This window comes from Bufo bufo, chromosome 7 (assembly GCF_905171765.1).
Source record: "Bufo bufo chromosome 7, aBufBuf1.1, whole genome shotgun sequence".
Lineage (NCBI taxonomy): Eukaryota > Metazoa > Chordata > Amphibia > Anura > Bufonidae > Bufo > Bufo bufo.
The window spans coordinates 5828992-5846994 of record NC_053395.1 but is presented as its reverse complement, the minus strand read 5'-3'; the positions used below and the strand labels follow the sequence as shown (position 1 = coordinate 5846994).

The 18003-nt window shown below is 42.9% G+C and overlaps 1 protein-coding gene across 1 annotated transcript in view; it reads left to right on the top strand.

The window, feature by feature from the left end:
* LOC121008435 (RING finger protein 112-like) overlaps positions 1-18003 on the top strand; it is a 112141-nt gene that overhangs the window by 67587 nt on the left and 26551 nt on the right. Inside the window, exons 14-15 of the mRNA XM_040440981.1 lie at positions 2961-3167; positions 14575-14619. Of these exons, the coding sequence (XP_040296915.1) occupies positions 2961-3167; positions 14575-14619 (252 nt within the window). The remainder of the gene's footprint in view (positions 1-2960; positions 3168-14574; positions 14620-18003) is intronic.

Below are 18003 nucleotides of genomic sequence, written 5' to 3'. Positions count from 1 at the left end.
CCTACTATACATGAAAAATGGAAGCTCTTTGAGCACTTTTTGATCAAACGTGTGTCGGGCCCATCTACCAGCATCAAGGTGACTTCTGCAGACAGGTACCTAACACAAACAGAACTGCCTCTCCTGGGCCTAACCTAAGCCTAAAATGTTCAGAGTGGTGGAGGAACAGCTATATTTATATTCTGTGGCCCACAAATTTTTTCCCCAGAGAGGAACAAAAAAACATACCCATCAAAGAATATCAAAAAATATATTATTTTTTTTGCACAAAATCAAGAAGAAAAAATATATAAAACATATAGCTCAGGGGTAACAATGTCAAAAATAGATAGCAGTGACCTTAAATGCTGTATGGAAACACAGGTGTACAGCCCTACTTCCCCCGAAAAGAGTGCAATACATGCCCCGAAAAAGAAAGGGGATAACAGATGAGACCAGATATCAAATACAAGTGTAATACAAAGAAAAAAAAAAGTGGGGGGTTGAGTCAGCACAACCTGCCTGTAGGTGCAGATCACTATGGCGAAATACATATACAAACGGAAAATGCAAATGTGATCGCACACTACATCCAGCACTCTGCCCTCCATGCTGGATGAGACATTGGTTTATATTTTGGCCAAAGCATAGTAAGCCACTCACCGCGTCAAGGTCGTCTCAATTGAGTGGTCCCTAACTCTTGTTCCTACCTGTTTATGGGCCATGACAGCCACATAAAATCCAGGGAATGCAGGTCAGCATGCAAGCCAAGTACACTTTGCTTGTAACCCTGTCCGGTGCCATTACAGCTTTCATCGGATCCAGAGATGCAAGTACCAACATGCATGCTGAACCCACTATATACTTCTCCTGGAGCCAAATGTGGCTGTCATGGCCCATGAACAGGTAGGAGCAAGAGTTAGGGACCACTCAATTGAGACGACCTTGACGCGGTGAGTGGCTTACTATGCTTTGGCCAAAATATAAACCAATGTCTCATCCAGCATGGAGGGCAGAGTGCTGGATGTAGTGTGCGATCACATTTGCATTTTCCGTTTGTACAAGTGTAATACAATTGAGCCTGAATTCAATAAGAATAATCATATAAAAGAAAAGGACGTCCCATAATGAATAGCGGTCGGAATCATCAGATAAATCCAAATATTAGCCCCCACTGGGCTCACCTGTAGACATGATCGGGGGAAGAGAGCTGTAGTATAGACAGAAATGTCTCGACGCGCGTTCCGCTCTTGTAGCTTCATCAGGAGGTCAAACATGCACTGACATTGCATCATTATATACCGGACTTTGGTGCCAAAAGATTAAACATAGGTGGCATTTACCTGACGCGTAATCACTGGGTGATGGGCGGGGAGTGCTCAATCTAAAGGAGGGGGCTACCCTCCAGACATACTGCAAGAAAATGTAGACTAGCACTTCCAAAGTCACATGTGCACCTCCATAGAGCTAACATGCAGACAGCAAACAAAAAACGTATGGCAGCAGCACACTATTACACATTGAAACAATAGAACTAAGGATTAGGGATTATTCTGGATTAAAGTGGAACTCCACCTACTATACATGGAAGCACATCTACCAACGTCAAGGTGACTTCTGCAGATGGGTCCCTAACACTAACTGAACTGCCTCTCCTGGGCCTGAACTAAGCCTACAATGTTCAGGGCGGTGGAGGAACCAGCGATATTTATACTTTTCAACATAGACCTCCATGAACTTCGAATGTGACAGAGAATTGCTTGTGTCTGACTGTTTATGCACAAAACTTTTTGGGCTGTAAAATTTTTAGCGACAGAACTGCTGTGACTACTTGGGATCCAACCACCATGGTGACATTTTCTGATGGTGTTTGGCCGTATTGCCCTGTCCTCTCCAGTGTAAGATAATTACTTTCACATTATACGAGTAAGGGCTCATGCGCACGGACAATATACGGGCCCCGGCAGTTTATGCACTGTATCACGGATGCAGACTTATTCACTTGAATGCGTCCGCAATACGGAAGGTTCGGTGCAGAACGGAGGCCCGGAACCCCACTATGGAGTGCTTCTGTGGAGTTTCTCTCCATGCCTACTTGTAATACCCCGGAGTGGTATTACCATTTCTGCACTCCGCTACTGTCTCTTATGGTTAACATTAATGTCATCTTTGGATTTATTTCCAGGTCCTTCACATGGTGCATTTATAATCTTGCTATGTAACTGTTATGCTCATGTACTGTGCCTGGTTTGCCAGCAGGTGGCAACGTATTTGGCAGATAGATACTTAGAGAGAATGGAACTCACCATTCCATTCTCCCCCCCTTTGGAGAAACTCCTGCAGCAACTGGTGGAACTTTCCCCTCGCTGCTACTTCTTCCTGGTCTTCTCAGCTCCAATACGCAGTCTAAACTGGAAAAATAAACTAGAACTGCCACCTGATTCCTCCCTTCTGGGAGGAAACAGGACTGGTCCACTTCTGCCCAAAGGGGGGAGAATCGAATGGTGAGTATAGCTCTGTCATTTACACTGCCACCTGCTGGTGAACCAGACTTATTATAGAAATCATAGCATTCCACAATGTAGAGGACCTGGAAAGAAATACAAAGATGACATTTATGTTAGCCCATTAGAGACAGTAGCAGGGTGTAGGAATGGTAACAACACTCTGAGGTGTTACATCTGTACCGCAAAAAGATAGAACTTGTTCTATTTTTTTGTGGGGGTAGGGGGGCGGACGGATCACAGACCCATTCAAGTTGAATGGGTCTGAATCCGTCTGCGGAAACCACACAGATGGTGCCCATGCATTGGGGACCACAAATTGCCCTAACTGGGAAAGCTAGACTTTCTAAAGAACCAGGAGACCTGCACCATTGATGGTCCTGGTGGAAGGATACTGGTCTCATGAGAGGGATATGGATATTAATCTGTTAGTCCTGTGATGTCCTCTTCTGCATCATTCTCTTTCCTACCTCCCAGGATCCATCATTATATAAGAACCTGAAGATGACAACATCAGAAATGAGGTCAACAGCTGAGGCTGAGATTTCCGATCTCCTGTCTGAGTATGGAGACAACCTGCTGACCGACTCTGAGGAGGAGAAGACGCGTCTCCTGGAGGATTTACAGACTGAACTACAAGAGAGAACAGAAAGATTCCTCTCCACATACTCCAAACTGCAGCAGGTAATGAGGGGTCTTCGTGTATTACCTGCCATAGACTAAGCTGGAGGGACAGCATATCTATCTATCTATCTATCTATCTATCTATCTATCTATCTGTCTGTCTGTCTGTCTATCTGTCTATCTCTGTCTCCCATTTATCATATATCTATATCTAACCCTTAGAAAAGATCTATGAAGAGCAGAAAGTCCTCCTGCATGTTTCTGTGATCTACATACTATCATTGAGGAGAGCGAGTGCAGCTATTGGGGAAGGCAGCAGGACTACATTTCCCAGCTCTTCTTGGGGCAATGATCTGAAACTGAATAACTGCACATTAAATCACAATTTATCATCTACCTGGAGAAATAACTGTCCACAGGAAGACTGGTAGACATCACACTTCATAACTGAAAGAGAAGACGATCCAGAACCAGACTTGTAGACTTCAAACCTGGTAACTGGAAGAGACCATTATCCACAAGGATACTGGTAGACATTACACCTGCTAACTGGGAGAGACGATAGTCCATAGTGAGACTGGTAGACATCATAGCTGGTAACTGGGAGAGATGACTGCCCATAGCGAGACTGGTAGACATCACAGCTGGAGAAACAGGAGGAAGACAGATCCCAAAGACAATTTGCCTGCTTCTACCAGGAGTCTCATCTCGGGGAGGTTGATTAATAGTGATGAGCGGCAGGTGCCATATTCGATTTCAACGAAATTCACGAATATTCGATAGAATATTCGTTTCATATTCGTCGAAATCGAATATTCGTCATTATTCTAGTTATCGCGATTATTATGCGATTTAAATAATCGTGTATTGCGATTTTAACTTAAGGTAACTTTCCTATTGGTTTGATATCTAGAATTAGCGAAGATGATGAATATGACGAATGTATTCGTCATATTGCTCAAAACGAAGATAACGAAGTATTCTCCATCTTCGTTTTAGCTGCCTATTCGTCAACTTCGCTAATTCTAGCAATCAAATAGGAAGGTTGACTATAGAGACAGCTGTGTTTAATTCGCTATGCGATTATATTACTTTGCTTTATTTTTTATTTTTTATTGAATAGTTAAATATTTGATTATTATAATGATTCTATTTATAAAAAAAAAAAGCAAAGTAATATAATCGCATAGCGAATTAAACACAGCTGTCTCTATAGTCAACTTTCCTATTTGATTGCTAGAATTAGCGAAGTTGACGAATATGGAGCTAAAACGACGATGGAGAATACTTCGTTATCTTCGTTTTGAGGAATATGAAGAATATATTCGTCATATTCGCTAATTCTACCAAGCCAACCATAGTAAACCAGGTCCAAGTTGAAATCGCAATTCGATTAATTCAAGTTATAATAATCAAATTTCGATTTTAACTTAGCACTGCTATATTTAATTCTAGCCTAATATGGAATATAGCAGTGCTAAGTTAAAAACGAAATTCGATTATTATAACTTGAATTAATCGCATTGCGATTTCAACTTGGACCTGGTTTACTATGGTTGGCTTGGTAGAATTAGCGAATATGATGAATATATTCTTCATATTCCTCAAAACGAAGATAACGAAGTATTCTCCATCTTCGTTTTAGCTCCATATTCGTCAACTTCGCTAATTCTAGCAATCAAATAGGAAGGTTGACTATAGAGACAGCTGTGTTTAATTCGCTATGCGATTATATTACTTTGCTTTTTTTTTTTTTATAAATAGAATCATTATAATAATCAAGTATTTAACTATTACATAAAAAAAAAAGCTAAGTAATATAATCGCATAGGGAATTAAACACAGCTGTCTCTATAGTCAACCTTCCTATTTAATTGCTAGAATTAGCGAAGTTGACGAATATGGAGCTAAAACAAAGATGCAGAATACTTCGTTATCTTCGTTTTGAGGAATATGAAGAATACATTCGTCATATTCGCTAATTCTACCAAGCCAACCATAGTAAACCAGGTCCAAGTTGAAATAGCAATGCGATTAATTCAAGTTATAATAATCGAATTCTGATTTCAACTTAGCACTGCTATATTCCATATTAAACACAGAGAGGAAATGCACCAACCAAAAATGCTACTGACTATACTGGGAAGTCATAAATGCAGGTATTAAAAGCTGAGACTTTCGCCAATATGTTCCAGTCAGGAAGATATCGGAGCCCATCATGCACCACGTCACGGTCACTCAGCATGGCAGAGGGTCCTAGCCACTACTCTAACTATGGTGTGAACACGGTCTGGGGGTGATATAATTCAGCTCACAGCCAAGCTTCCACACAAAAGCCCAGCATGAATACTGTGGTAGTACAATGTGAATGAGGCCAAACTGTGAGCCACACCTATATCAGACCATGTGATGGAGGTTACCAGGTGCAACAGAGTGTTTGAACACACTCAAATCTAACAAGACAGAAACACAGAGATGAAGTGGCAATTCTGGAGGAGCTGCTCAGCCCCTGACACTGTGGCGTGTCTTTTTATTGGAGGAGCAGCCCGACCGCATGTGGACCGCAATAAGCGACTAACCCCAGTAAAATATGCATACAATGGAGGATGTCGACGCGGTCCACATGCACCACAAGAAGCAAACTACACAGAATGTAGCAAATCATGTTTAAAAAAATATATATTCGAAACATTCGCGAATTAGCGAAGTGCCGATATTCGCTAAAAAAATTTGATATTCGAATATTCGCGCTCAACACTATTGATTCATCGCCTCCTGTGAGGTCTCATCCTGGAGAGGTTGTCCTGTCTCTCCCTGTCCCTGTGAATTCACTTCTCCATGCTGTTGTACTTTATTAGAGGCCTGAACCATACTTAGTCCTCAGGTCATCAGAGGAGAATGTAGCCGGTTGTCCTCTGCGGAGGAGTTGAGACTGGATGGTGATGAACAAGGGCTCACAACTTAAAGAAGTACGGTATTCCCATCTTGTACATTGGGGCATATCACTAATATATGACCCCAATATCTGATACTGTAGGTGCAGGTCCCACTTCATCATTCACTTCTCCATTCTGCAAGAGCAGCCACTGCTCTATTCACTTCTATGGGGCTCACAGAAATAGCCGAGCCAGCGCAGTGCACCCTCTGGCACTTTGTGGGATTTCTTGTAAGTATAGGTGCGGGTCCCTATCAGACATTGGGGCATATCCTAGTGATATGCCCCCAGTGTCCAAGATGGGAACACCCCTTTAAGAGACCATTCACAAAACAGATTTTACATTGAAATTTTGGAACGGAAACCCGCTGGCAGCTTGTCCTTTCTGCCTCGCACACATCCCAATAGAAGGCAACAATAAGGATCGTGGAGGGCAGCTTAAAGCTGCAGCTGCACCGAAAAGGGACATGTCCCTCATGCAGCTATCTATCCATCTATCATGTATTTGGAAAGTCTTCAGACTCTTTCATCTTTTTCACATTTTATTATGTGGCTGCTTGTTCTAATATAAAAAAAATCAACTTTCTCTCCATCATTCTGCACTCAATTATTAAAAAGCTTTTCCAAGATTTTATAACTGATGAGCTATCCTCAGGATAGGTGATCAGTTTCTGATCGGTGGGGGTCTGAAACCCGGGACCCCTGCTTGTATCTGGCCTGTCCTACGTTGTGGTACTTGTGGTTCGCCGCGGGCATCCTCCACCGTATGCATTTTTGTTGGGGATCGTCATTAGCAACGGGCCACAAGTGCAGGATTTGCTCCCCTGTATATTTATGCACAACTGCATGTAGGTTTGAGCACTTCCTGCTAATACCACGCCATTCTTTTCAGTTTGAGGGTTAAGTAAGACCGCAGAGTGCACCTGTCTTTGCTATTATTTTGTTATATTGCTATATTGATTATCACATCCACATAATTGCTATCTTGTGTAGGATGTCTATTGTGGTACTTGTGGTTTGCTGCGGGCATCCTCCACTGTATGCATTTTTGCTGGGGATCGTCATTAGCAACGGGCCACAAGTGCAGGATCTGCTCCCCTGTTTATATGCACAACTGCATGTGGGTTTGAGCACTTCCTGCTTGTTTAATACCACGCCATTCTTTTCAGTTTGTACAGGATTGTGTAGAGACACAGATCTGGTGAAGGCGACAAAAACATTCCTTCTGCATTTAAAGTTCCCAAGAGCAAAGTGGCCTCCATAATTCTTATATGGAAGAAGAGCAACAGGACCTATCCTGGAGCTATAGTGGCCGCCCCACCAATCTAAGTAATTGGGGTAGAGAGGTGACTAAGAACCCAATAGTTGCTCTGGCTGAGCTCCAAACATACTGTGTGCAGATGGGAGAAACTTCCAGAAGCTCAGCCATCGCTGCTACCTCCACCAATCTGGGATTTATGGCAGAGTGGGTAGAAAGAAACCTCTCCTTTGTAAAAGACCCATGAAAGCCGCCTGGATTTTGTAAAAAAAAAAAAAAAGCATCTAATGGACCTCAGACTGTGAGAAAGAAGATTCTCTTCTCTGAAGCATGGTGGTGGCAGTGCAATGAGTGCACGAGGAGCCGGAGTGGAGGATGAGATAGTATCTCTGTGGATATTTCAGTCAATCACAGGGACTCTCCTCACACCATTGTTCCTAGGGCTATGCAGTGGTAGGAGGGCACAAAAAACCCCCACACATATTAGGTATCGCCGCGTCCGTAATGACCGGCTCTATAAATATATCACATGATCCACCCTGTCCGATAAATACCATTTTTAAAAAAACGGTGTAAAAAAAAGCCATTTTTGTCACCTTACATCACAAAAAGTGCAACACCAAGTGATCAAAAAGGTGTATGCCCCCCAAAATAGTACTAATTTAACCGTCACCTCATCCTGCAAAAAATGAGCCCCTACCTAAGCTAATTGCCCAAAAAAAAAAATAATATGGCTCAGAATATGGAAACACTAAAACATCATTTTTTTGTTTAAAAAATGCTGGTATTGTGTAAAACTTAAGTAAATGTAAAAAATGTATACATATTAGGTATAGCCGCGTCCGTAATAACCTGCTCTATAAAAATATCAGATGACCTAACCCCTCAGGTGAACACCGTAAAAAAATCATACCCTACCCAAGATAATCGCCCAAAAACTGTAAAAACTATGGCCCTCAGACTATGGAAACACTAAAACATGATTTTTCAAAATAGTGCCAATCAATCTCATCCCAAAAAAAATTAGCCCCTACACAAGACAGTCACCCAAAAAATAAATAAAACTATGACTTTCAGAATATGGAGAATCATTATTTTTTTTTTAATGCTTTTTCATGTAAGGCTACTTTCACACTTGCGTTCAGAGCGGGTCCGTCTGGTGTCTGCACAGACGGATCCACTCCTATAATGCAGACGATGGGATCTGTTCAGAACGGATCCGTCTGCAATATAGTTCAGAAAAAATTCTAAGTGTGAAAGTTATTCAGACGGTTCCATCCAGACTTTACATTGAAAGTCAATGGGGGACTGATCCGTTTGAAATTGCACCATATTGTGTCAATGTCAAACGGATCCGTCCCCATTGACTTACATTGTAAGTCTGGACGGATCCGTTTGTCTCCGCACGGCCAGGCGGACTCCCGAATGCTGCAAGCTGCGTTCGGATGTCCGCCTGCTGAGCGGAACGGAGGCCAAGCGGAGCCAGACTGATGCATTCTGAGCGGATCCGCATCCACTCAGAATGCATTGGGGCTGGACGGATCCGTTCGGGGCCACTTGTGAGAGCCTTCAAACGGAACTCACAAGCGGAACCCCGAACGCAAGTGTGAAAGTAGCCTAAAACTGAAACAAATAACCCCAAAAAGTTGTCATATTTGGTATTTTCGCGTCCGTGACAACCTGTTCTATAAAAATACCACATGATCTAACCTGATTATAAGATCTTTGTCGCACTTTGTGCAGGTATTGCTGTGCAAAGGGTTCCCACCCCAGTTTACAATATATAAAAAATCACAGCAGATGATCTTCAATTGGAATGCTTTTATTTGCTGAGTACATTAGGTAGACATGTGGCAATTCATTCGTGTTAACGTTTTTGGTGCGTAGGTCTTCGTCAGACACTATGCCGCAGTCGGTAGCCAGGATAGAGAGGGTGTTCACACCTAGGTATGAACACCCTCTCTATGCTGGCTACCGACTGCGGCATAGTGTCTGACGAAGGCCTACGCACCAAAAACGTTAACACAAACTGCCAAATGTCTACCTAATGTACTCAGCAAATAAAAGCATTCCAATTGAAGATCATCTGCTGTGATTTTTAATACATGATCTAACCTGTCAGATGAATGTTGGAAATAAAATATAAAAACGGTGCCAAAACAGCTATTTATTGTTACCTTGCCTCACAAAAAGTTAAATATAGATCAATTAAAAATCATATGTACCCTAAAATAGTACCAACAAAACTGCCACCCTATCCCGTAGTTTCCTAAATGGGGTCACTTTTTTGGAGTTTCTACTCTAGGGGTGCATCAAAGGGGCTTCAAATGGGACATGGTGTCAAAAAACCAGTCCAGCAAAATCTGCCTTCCAAAAACTGTATGACATTCCTTTCCTTCTGCGCCCTGCCGTGTGCCCGTACAGCAGTTTACGACCATATATGGGGTGTTTCTGTAAACTACAGAATCAGGGCCATAAATATTGAGTTTTGTTTGTCTGTTAACCCTTGCTTTGTAACTGGAAAAAATGGATTCAAATGGAAAATCTGCCCAAAAAAGTAAAATTTTGAAATGTTATCTCTATTTTCCATTAATTCTTGTGGAACACCTAAAGGGTTAACAAAGTTTGTAAAAGCAGTTTTGAATACCTTGAGGGGAGTAGTTTGTAAAATGGGGTGGTTTCTATTATGTATGCCTCGCAAACTGACTTCAGACCTGAACTGGTCCTGAAATAGTGGGTTTTAGAAATTTTCTGAAAAATTTCAAGATTTGCTTCTAAATTTCTATGCCTTCTAACGTCCCCAAAAAATAAAATATCATTCCCAAAATGATCCAAACATGAAGTAGACATATGGGGAATGTAAAGTAATAACTATTTTTGGAGGTATTACTATGTATTATAGAAGTAGAGAAATTGAAACTTGGAAATTTGCTAATTTTTTTACTCCATTTTACCAGTATTATGAAGTACAATATGTAACTAAAAAACAATCTCAGAATGGCCTGGATAAGTAAAAGCATTTTAAAGTTATTCACACATAAAGTGTCACTGGTCAGATTTGCAAAAAAATGGCCTGGTCCTTAAGTTGAAATATGGCCGTGTCCTGAAGGGGTTAAGATGTCTTTACCACGTCCTGCACAGCAGCAAAGTCTGTTTAGCTTTAGTAGCAGGTTACCTTTCTGACTCCTTTGCTTGGCATTGCAGATTGTATGTTCACCTTTATCTGAGCTAGGGGCGGATCTTGGATCCTTCCAAGCTCCCAAAAGGGGATTAAGCAGGAGCATTAACCCTGGATGTGCCATCCATACACAGCTGTGCTGAATACAGGGAGTGCAGAATTATTAGGCAAGTTGTATTTTTGAGGATTCATTTTATTATTGAACAACAACCATGTTCTCAATGAACCCAAAAAACTCATTAATATCAAAGCTGAATATTTTTGGAAGTAGTTTTTAGTTTGTTTTTAGTTTTAGCTATTTTAGGGGGATATCTGTGTGTGCAGGTGACTATAACTCTGCACAATTTTTAGGCAACTTATCAAAAAACAAATATATACCCATTTCAATTATTTATTTTTACCAGTGAAACCAATATAACATCTCAACATTCACAAATATACATTTCTGACATTCAAAAACAAAACAAAAACAAATCAGTGACCAATATAGCCACCTTTCTTTGCAAGGCCACTCAAAAGCCTGCCATCCATGTTCACCATCAACATTGCGTGCAGCAGCAACCACAGCCTCCCAGACACTGTTCAGAGAGGTGTACTGTTTTCCCTCCTTGTAAATCTCACATTTGATGATGGACCACAGGTTCTCAATGGGGTTCAGATCAGGTGAACAAGGAGGCCATGTCATTAGATTTTCTTCTTTTATACCCTTTCTTGCCAGCCACGCTGTGGAGTACTTGGACGCGTGTGATGGAGCATTGTCCTGCATGAAAATCATGTTTTTCTTGAAGGATACAGACTTCTTCCTGTACCACTGCTTGAAGAAGGTGTCTTCCAGAAACTGGCAGTAGGACTGGGAGTTGAGCTTGACTTCATCCTCAACCCGAAAAGGCCCCACAAGCTCATCTTTGATGATACCAGCCCAAACCAGTACTCCACCTCCACCTTGCTGGCGTCTGAGTCGGACTGGAGCTCTCTGCCCTTTACCAATCCAGCCACGGGCCCATCCATCTGGCCCATCAAGACTCACTCTCATTTCATCAGTCCATAAAACCTTAGAAAAATCAGTCTTGAGATATTTCTTGGCCCAGTCTTGACGTTTCAGCTTGTGTGTCTTGTTCAGTGGTGGTCGTCTTTCAGCCATTCTTACCTTGGCCATGTCTCTGAGTATTGCACACCTTGTGCTTTTGGGCACTCCAGTGATGTTGCAGCTCTGAAATATGGCCAAACTGGTGGCAAGTGGCATCTTGGCAGCTGCACGCTTGACTTTTCTCAGTTCATGGGCAGTTATTTTGCGCCTTGGTTTTTCCACACGCTTCTTGCGACCCTGTTGACTATTTTGAATGAAACGCTTGATTGTTCGATGATCACGCTTCAGAAGCTTTGCAATTTTAAGAGTGCTGCATCCCTCTGCAAGATATCTCACTATTTTTGACTTTTCTGAGCCTGTCAAGTCCTTCTTTTGACCCATTTTGCCAAAGGAAAGGAAGTTGCCTAATAATTATGCACACCTAATATAGGGTGTTGATGTCATTAGACCACACCCCTTCTCATTACAGAGATGCACATTACCTAATATGCTTAATTGGTAGTAGGCTTTCGAGCCTATACAGCTTGGAGTAAGACAACATGCATAAAGAGGATGATGTGGTCAAAATACTCATTTGCCTAATAATTCTGCACTCCCTGTATAATACATAACATGATAATGGCTAGCATAACATAAAAAAAAAAAAAAACATTTATCTATCTATTTCTATATATCTCTCTACATCTATCTATCTATTGTGGGAATTAGCTCTGGTAGAGGCAGGATTGACCGGCTTGCGGACAGTGACACACAGCGTGAAGTCCAAACAAAGTTCCACTTTATTGTGGTTTCAACAGCAAAAACAAATCCTGCTTGTCTGAGCACTACCTAAAGAGTGTCACACTAACTATCCTATACACGGTACAGTCCGCCCTGAAGTACCTCTCACCGCAAGTTACTCACAAGCCGCAGCATATCCGTCCCAGCTCTCTTTTATGAAAGTACTGCAGGTGCAGCTAATCAGAGACAGCGGGCTAGAACTCTTACCAGAAGTGGTCTGCCGATTGGGGAACCCGCCCAACTCTTCCCCAGTCCAAAACTCCAGGCCCTTGGCTCGTGCTTTTCACTACATACTGGGCATTCCCTGGAGCTTAAGCTGCATATAACAGGATTCTAAGGGGAAAAATACCTGCCATCAATCACTCTACCTGTCACTGTCTCACTCTTTCTATCTATCTATCTATCTATCTATCTATCTATCTATCTATCTATCTATCTATCTATCTATCTATCTATCTATTATCTATCTATCTATCTATCTATCTCCTATCTATCTATCTATCTATCTATCTATTATCTATCTATCTATCTATCTATCTATCTATCTATCTATCTATCTATTATCTATCTAGAGAGAGAGCAGTGGATGCATGGAATAGCCTTCCTGCAGAAGTGGTAGCTGCAAACACAGTGAAGGAGTTTAAAGGGAACCTGTCACCTGGATTTTGGGTATAGAGCTGAGGACATGGGCTGCTAGATGGCCGCTAGCACATCCGCAATACCCAGTCCCCATAGCTCTGTGTGCTTTTATCGTGTAAAAAACCGGATTGGATACATATGCAAATTAACCTCAGATGAGTCAGAGCTTGAAAATATGACTCTTCTCTGGTCACACAAGTAAGATATGACTCTTTTATCTTAATTTGCAAAAAAGGCAGGAAGTACAAAAATGCATAATACTTATTGAATTTGTCTGCAAATGAAATTAAAAGTGTCATGTATATGTTTAGGGTAACACAATGAACATTTAGAAACGCTCAGTGAGGGGTAGCATAGAAGAGGTGACAGGTTCCCTTTAAGCATGCATGGGATAGGCATAAGGCCATCCTTCATATAAGATAGGGCCGGGGGCTATCCATAGTACTCAGTATATTGGGCAGACTGGATGGGCCAAATGGTTCTTATCTGCCGACACATTCTATGTTTCTATGTCTATGTCTCTATCCGTGATGTGACTGTTGTAATGTCCATCTGCAGGGTTAATATCTGGACATGTCCCCGGTTAGAATCTTATATGTTCTTACCCATTATTTGCCCATTTTGGGGCTTGTATGGTGACATTTCCTCCAACAATGGGGGCACACCTAATCTATTAGAAAAGAGTGCAGGCCGCGGTATTAATATAGAACAAATATGAAAGAAAAGCAAGAAACGCCGCATATCAATGCCTCACCTCTTAAAAATGTAAAATTTATTTAAGACACACAAAGTCGCAGAAGTATCCCCATGCGTATCGCCAGTCAAAGCTGGCTTCCTCAGGGGACACATAGGTCTTGGAGTATGGACCCCTGAGGAAGCCAGCTTTGACTGGCGATACTTGTGGGGATACTTCCTTACCGACACATCATGCCCACCTGCTTTTACATCAGAGGAGTATTGGATTATATATTTTTTTGTTGCCTTATTCATGCTATGTTGTCATTTTGGTGCAGCAATCATGTCTGGATTACATATGGTGTCAGTAGGTTAGTGTGTTGGACAGATTTGTAGTCCACACATGGGTTTGTAATTGTATACAATAAATTTTAAACGTCTGTGACTTTGTGTGTCTTAAATAAATTATAATGGATGAAGAGAAGAGATGGACCTTTTTGGAGACGGCGCTACTGCAGAAGAAGTCAGGACTCGGTTGATAGATAAAAAGGATCTTTATTACTAGTTTGGTCTACGCGTTTCAGGGGCGAACGGCCCCCTTCATCAGGACAATAGCGGTCTGTCTGTATTAAATAAATTATACATTATTAAGAGATGCGGCTTGATTTTCTCTGTTTCACATTTCCTCCAGCAGTGTAACATTGGAGCGACGAGGTTTCATTCATTACACTGCCGTCATACGACTGTGCCTCAAAACTCTCACAAACCAGATTCTAAATTTACTGCATTTCCAGTAAATGTTTACGCCATTTTTGACAGTAATAAGCGGCTAGTTATAAATGTGGCGCTGACGATCTCCTGCCTGTCGGACCCTCCTCTACTATCTGACGTTATATCACACTTGTGTCCCTGCAGAAACGTAACATCATGACACGGCTGAGGAGCGTCTTGAAAAAAGAGGTACCAGAAATATGGAATCACATGACGTCTGTATCGCTTCTTCATTTGCTTTGGATAATATTGAATGGGGGCGATCCACCCCACAAATCTAGAGCCGGACGGATAGAGGCAAATAATGAAAGGTTCAAGGGGTCGTCCAGGGGATGATTGACAGGTCCAGGTGTGATGATGTTTTCACTGGTTGGCCTGTCAATAAAAGTGCAGAGGTCACAGCAGTTACAGAGAGAGGAGAGCCTCTAGGTGCAATGGCAACACCCCTGTTGCTCCTACAGGTTCATTTGCATATATTAAAACCTAATTTTTCTCAGCAATGCCGGCACATACTGTATGTACATACTGTATGCCTTTAGCTGCCAAGAGCACATGCAACAGGTCAGCCAGTGGCGTAGCTATCGGGGAAGCAAGGGAAGCGGCTGAGGAGGGGCCCGAGCTGAGGAGGGGCCCGGGAGCAGCATCGGGGGGGGGGTATCAGGGCCCTATTAAATTTTTTAATATTATTTTTTTTTATTTGGCTATTCCAGGGCCGTCTTTAACATTGATTGGACCCTGGGCAACCCCACAGATCATCTCCCCTTGTACTTCTTCCGCTGATCCACTCTGTACTTACGAGCTGCGCGGGCATGAGTTCAGTCACTTCACTGCACAATCACGGGACTCGCGGGATCACGCGCCGCAGGATGGGATTGCGTACCGAAGTGACCGAACTCATGCCCGCGCAGCCCACAAGTACAGAGTGGATCAGCGGAAGAAGTTCAAGGGCTATGGGGAGATCCAATAAATATTAAAGACGGCCCTGGTGCTATTCCACTCTTTCACTAATGGTGGTGGGGGGGTTCCTACTGCTGAGGCATGTTTGTATGGCTGCCTGCCTTCTTGCTCAGCCACCCTGCACGGTTGAATGGCTGCCCGCCCTTCCATCCAGCAATATTGTATGGCCGCCAAGCTGCAGCTTTGAATTGCCGCCCACCATTCATCTCTGAGAACCGCTGCTGCCTGCAAGCCAGAGCCAGGAGTCAGGACCCTCCTGCATCCGACTCCCTGCCAGCTTTGGTGAGTATGATACCCTGGACTGTGCCCCCTACCCTGGACTGATCCCCACCCTGCACTGGACTGTGCACCCTAAACATACACTGTTGGTGGCACAGTACAAGGGTATAAGGGGATACACCTGTACTGTGCCTCCTAACCTCTACTATGCCCTCTTATACCCTCCATTGTGCCCCCTTACCAGACCCTGTACTGCGCCCTCTAATACTCTATACTGTGCCCCCTTATACCCAATATCCAATCAATATACAGTGTCATCCAGTCACTGTATAGAGGCATTATCCAGTAACTGTATGAAGGTGTTATCCAGTGTATGGCAGTGTTATCCAGTCACTGTATGGCAGTGTTATCCAGTGTTTAGCGGTGTTATCCAGTCACTGTATGGCAGTGTTATCCAGTCACTGTATGGCAGTGTTATCCAGTGTGTGGCGGTGTTATCCAGTCACTGTATGGCAGTGTTATCCAGTCACTGTCTGGCAGTGTTATCCAGTCACTGTATGGGGGTGTTATGCAGTAACTGTATGGCAGTGTTATCCAGTGTTTGGCGGTGTTATCCAGTCACTGTATGGCAGTGTTATCCAGTCACTGTATGGCAGTGTTATCCAGTGTTTGGCCGTGTTATCCAGTCACTGTATGGCAGTGTTATCCAGTAACTGTATGGCAGTGTTATCCAGTGTTTGGCTGTGTTATCCAGTCACTGTATGGCAGTGTTATCCAGTCACTGTATGGCAGTGTTATCCAGTGTTTGGCCGTGTTATCCAGTCACTGTATGGCAGTGTTATCCAGTCACTGTATGGCAGTGTTATCCAGTGTGTGGCGGTGTTATCCAGTCACTGTTTGGCAGTGTTATCCAGTCACTGAATGGCAGCGTTATCCAGTCACTGTCTGGCAGTGTTATCCAGTCACTGTATGGGGGTGTTATCCAGTCACTGTATGGGGGTGTTATGCAGTCACTGTATGGCAGTGTTATCCAGTCACTGTATGGCGGTGTTATCCAGTCACTGTATGGCAGTATTAGCCAGTCACTGCATGGAAGCGTTATCCAGTGTATGGCGGTGTTATCCAGTCACTGAATGTCAGTGTTATGCAGTCACTGTATGGAAGCGTTATCCAGTCACTGTATGGCAGTGTTATCCAGTGTGTGGCGGTGTTATCCAGTCACGGTATGGCAGTGTTATCCAGTCACTGTATGGCAGTGTTATCCAGTCACTGTATGGCAGTGTTATCCAGTCACTGTATGGAGGTGTTATCCAGTGTATGGAGGTGTTATCCAGTCACTGTATGGCAGTGTTATCCAGTCACTGTATGGCAGTGTTATCCAGTCACTGTATGGAGGTGTTATCCAGTGTATGGAGGTGTTATCCAGTCACTGTCTGGCAGTGTTATCCAGTCACTGTCTGGCAGTGTTATCCAGTCACTGTATGGCAGTGTTATCCAGTGTGTGGCGGTGTTATCCAGTCACGGTATGGCAGTGTTATCCAGTCACTGTATGGCAGTGTTATCCAGTCACTGTATGGCAGTGTTATCCAGTCACTGTATGGAGGTGTTATCCAGTGTATGGAGGTGTTATCCAGTCACTGTATGGCAGTGTTATCCAGTCACTGTATGGCAGTGTTATCCAGTCACTGTATGGAGGTGTTATCCAGTGTATGGAGGTGTTATCCAGTCACTGTCTGGCAGTGTTATCCAGTCACTGTCTGGCAGTGTTATCCAGTCACTGTATGACAGTGTTATCCAGTCACTGAAAAAAACTTGGGTAGGGGGTCACTCAAAATATCAGGCAAACACTTGGTGATATGTATCCACACTCACTTTATAGTACATAAATACACAGTAACAAATGCAATTTAAAACATGTCATAAAAAATACAATATAAAACATAAACCACTAGGTCCCAAATGTCTGTTGAAGTTATAACCGCAATTGGGGGGTAAATGTTCCAAACTGACTCAAGCTGACCGCTGGGTCCCAAGTGTCTGTTAATATTATAACCGCAAATGGGGGATAAATGTTCCAAACTAACTCAAGCTGCCGTTTGAAATAGATAAAAAGTCACTCTTCCATTTGTATAACTAAAAGGCAGTGTTATTTAGTTATCGGTCAATTGTACGTTACCACGTCTTTATCCGATGATCGTCGGTATGGTATTCGTGACGGACCTTCGGTGAGATCTCCCGCTTCCAAGTATAAGGCTGTATAGAGCTCAGCAAACTGGTGCAGCACTATGGTAGAAGCTTTCTGCTGTGACCTTCCAGGACCTACGTGGCGTCCCACGTGGTTCACTGTTTGGTCATGTGCTGATGACGTCTTCTGCGCGGGGATTCAAATCACCTGTG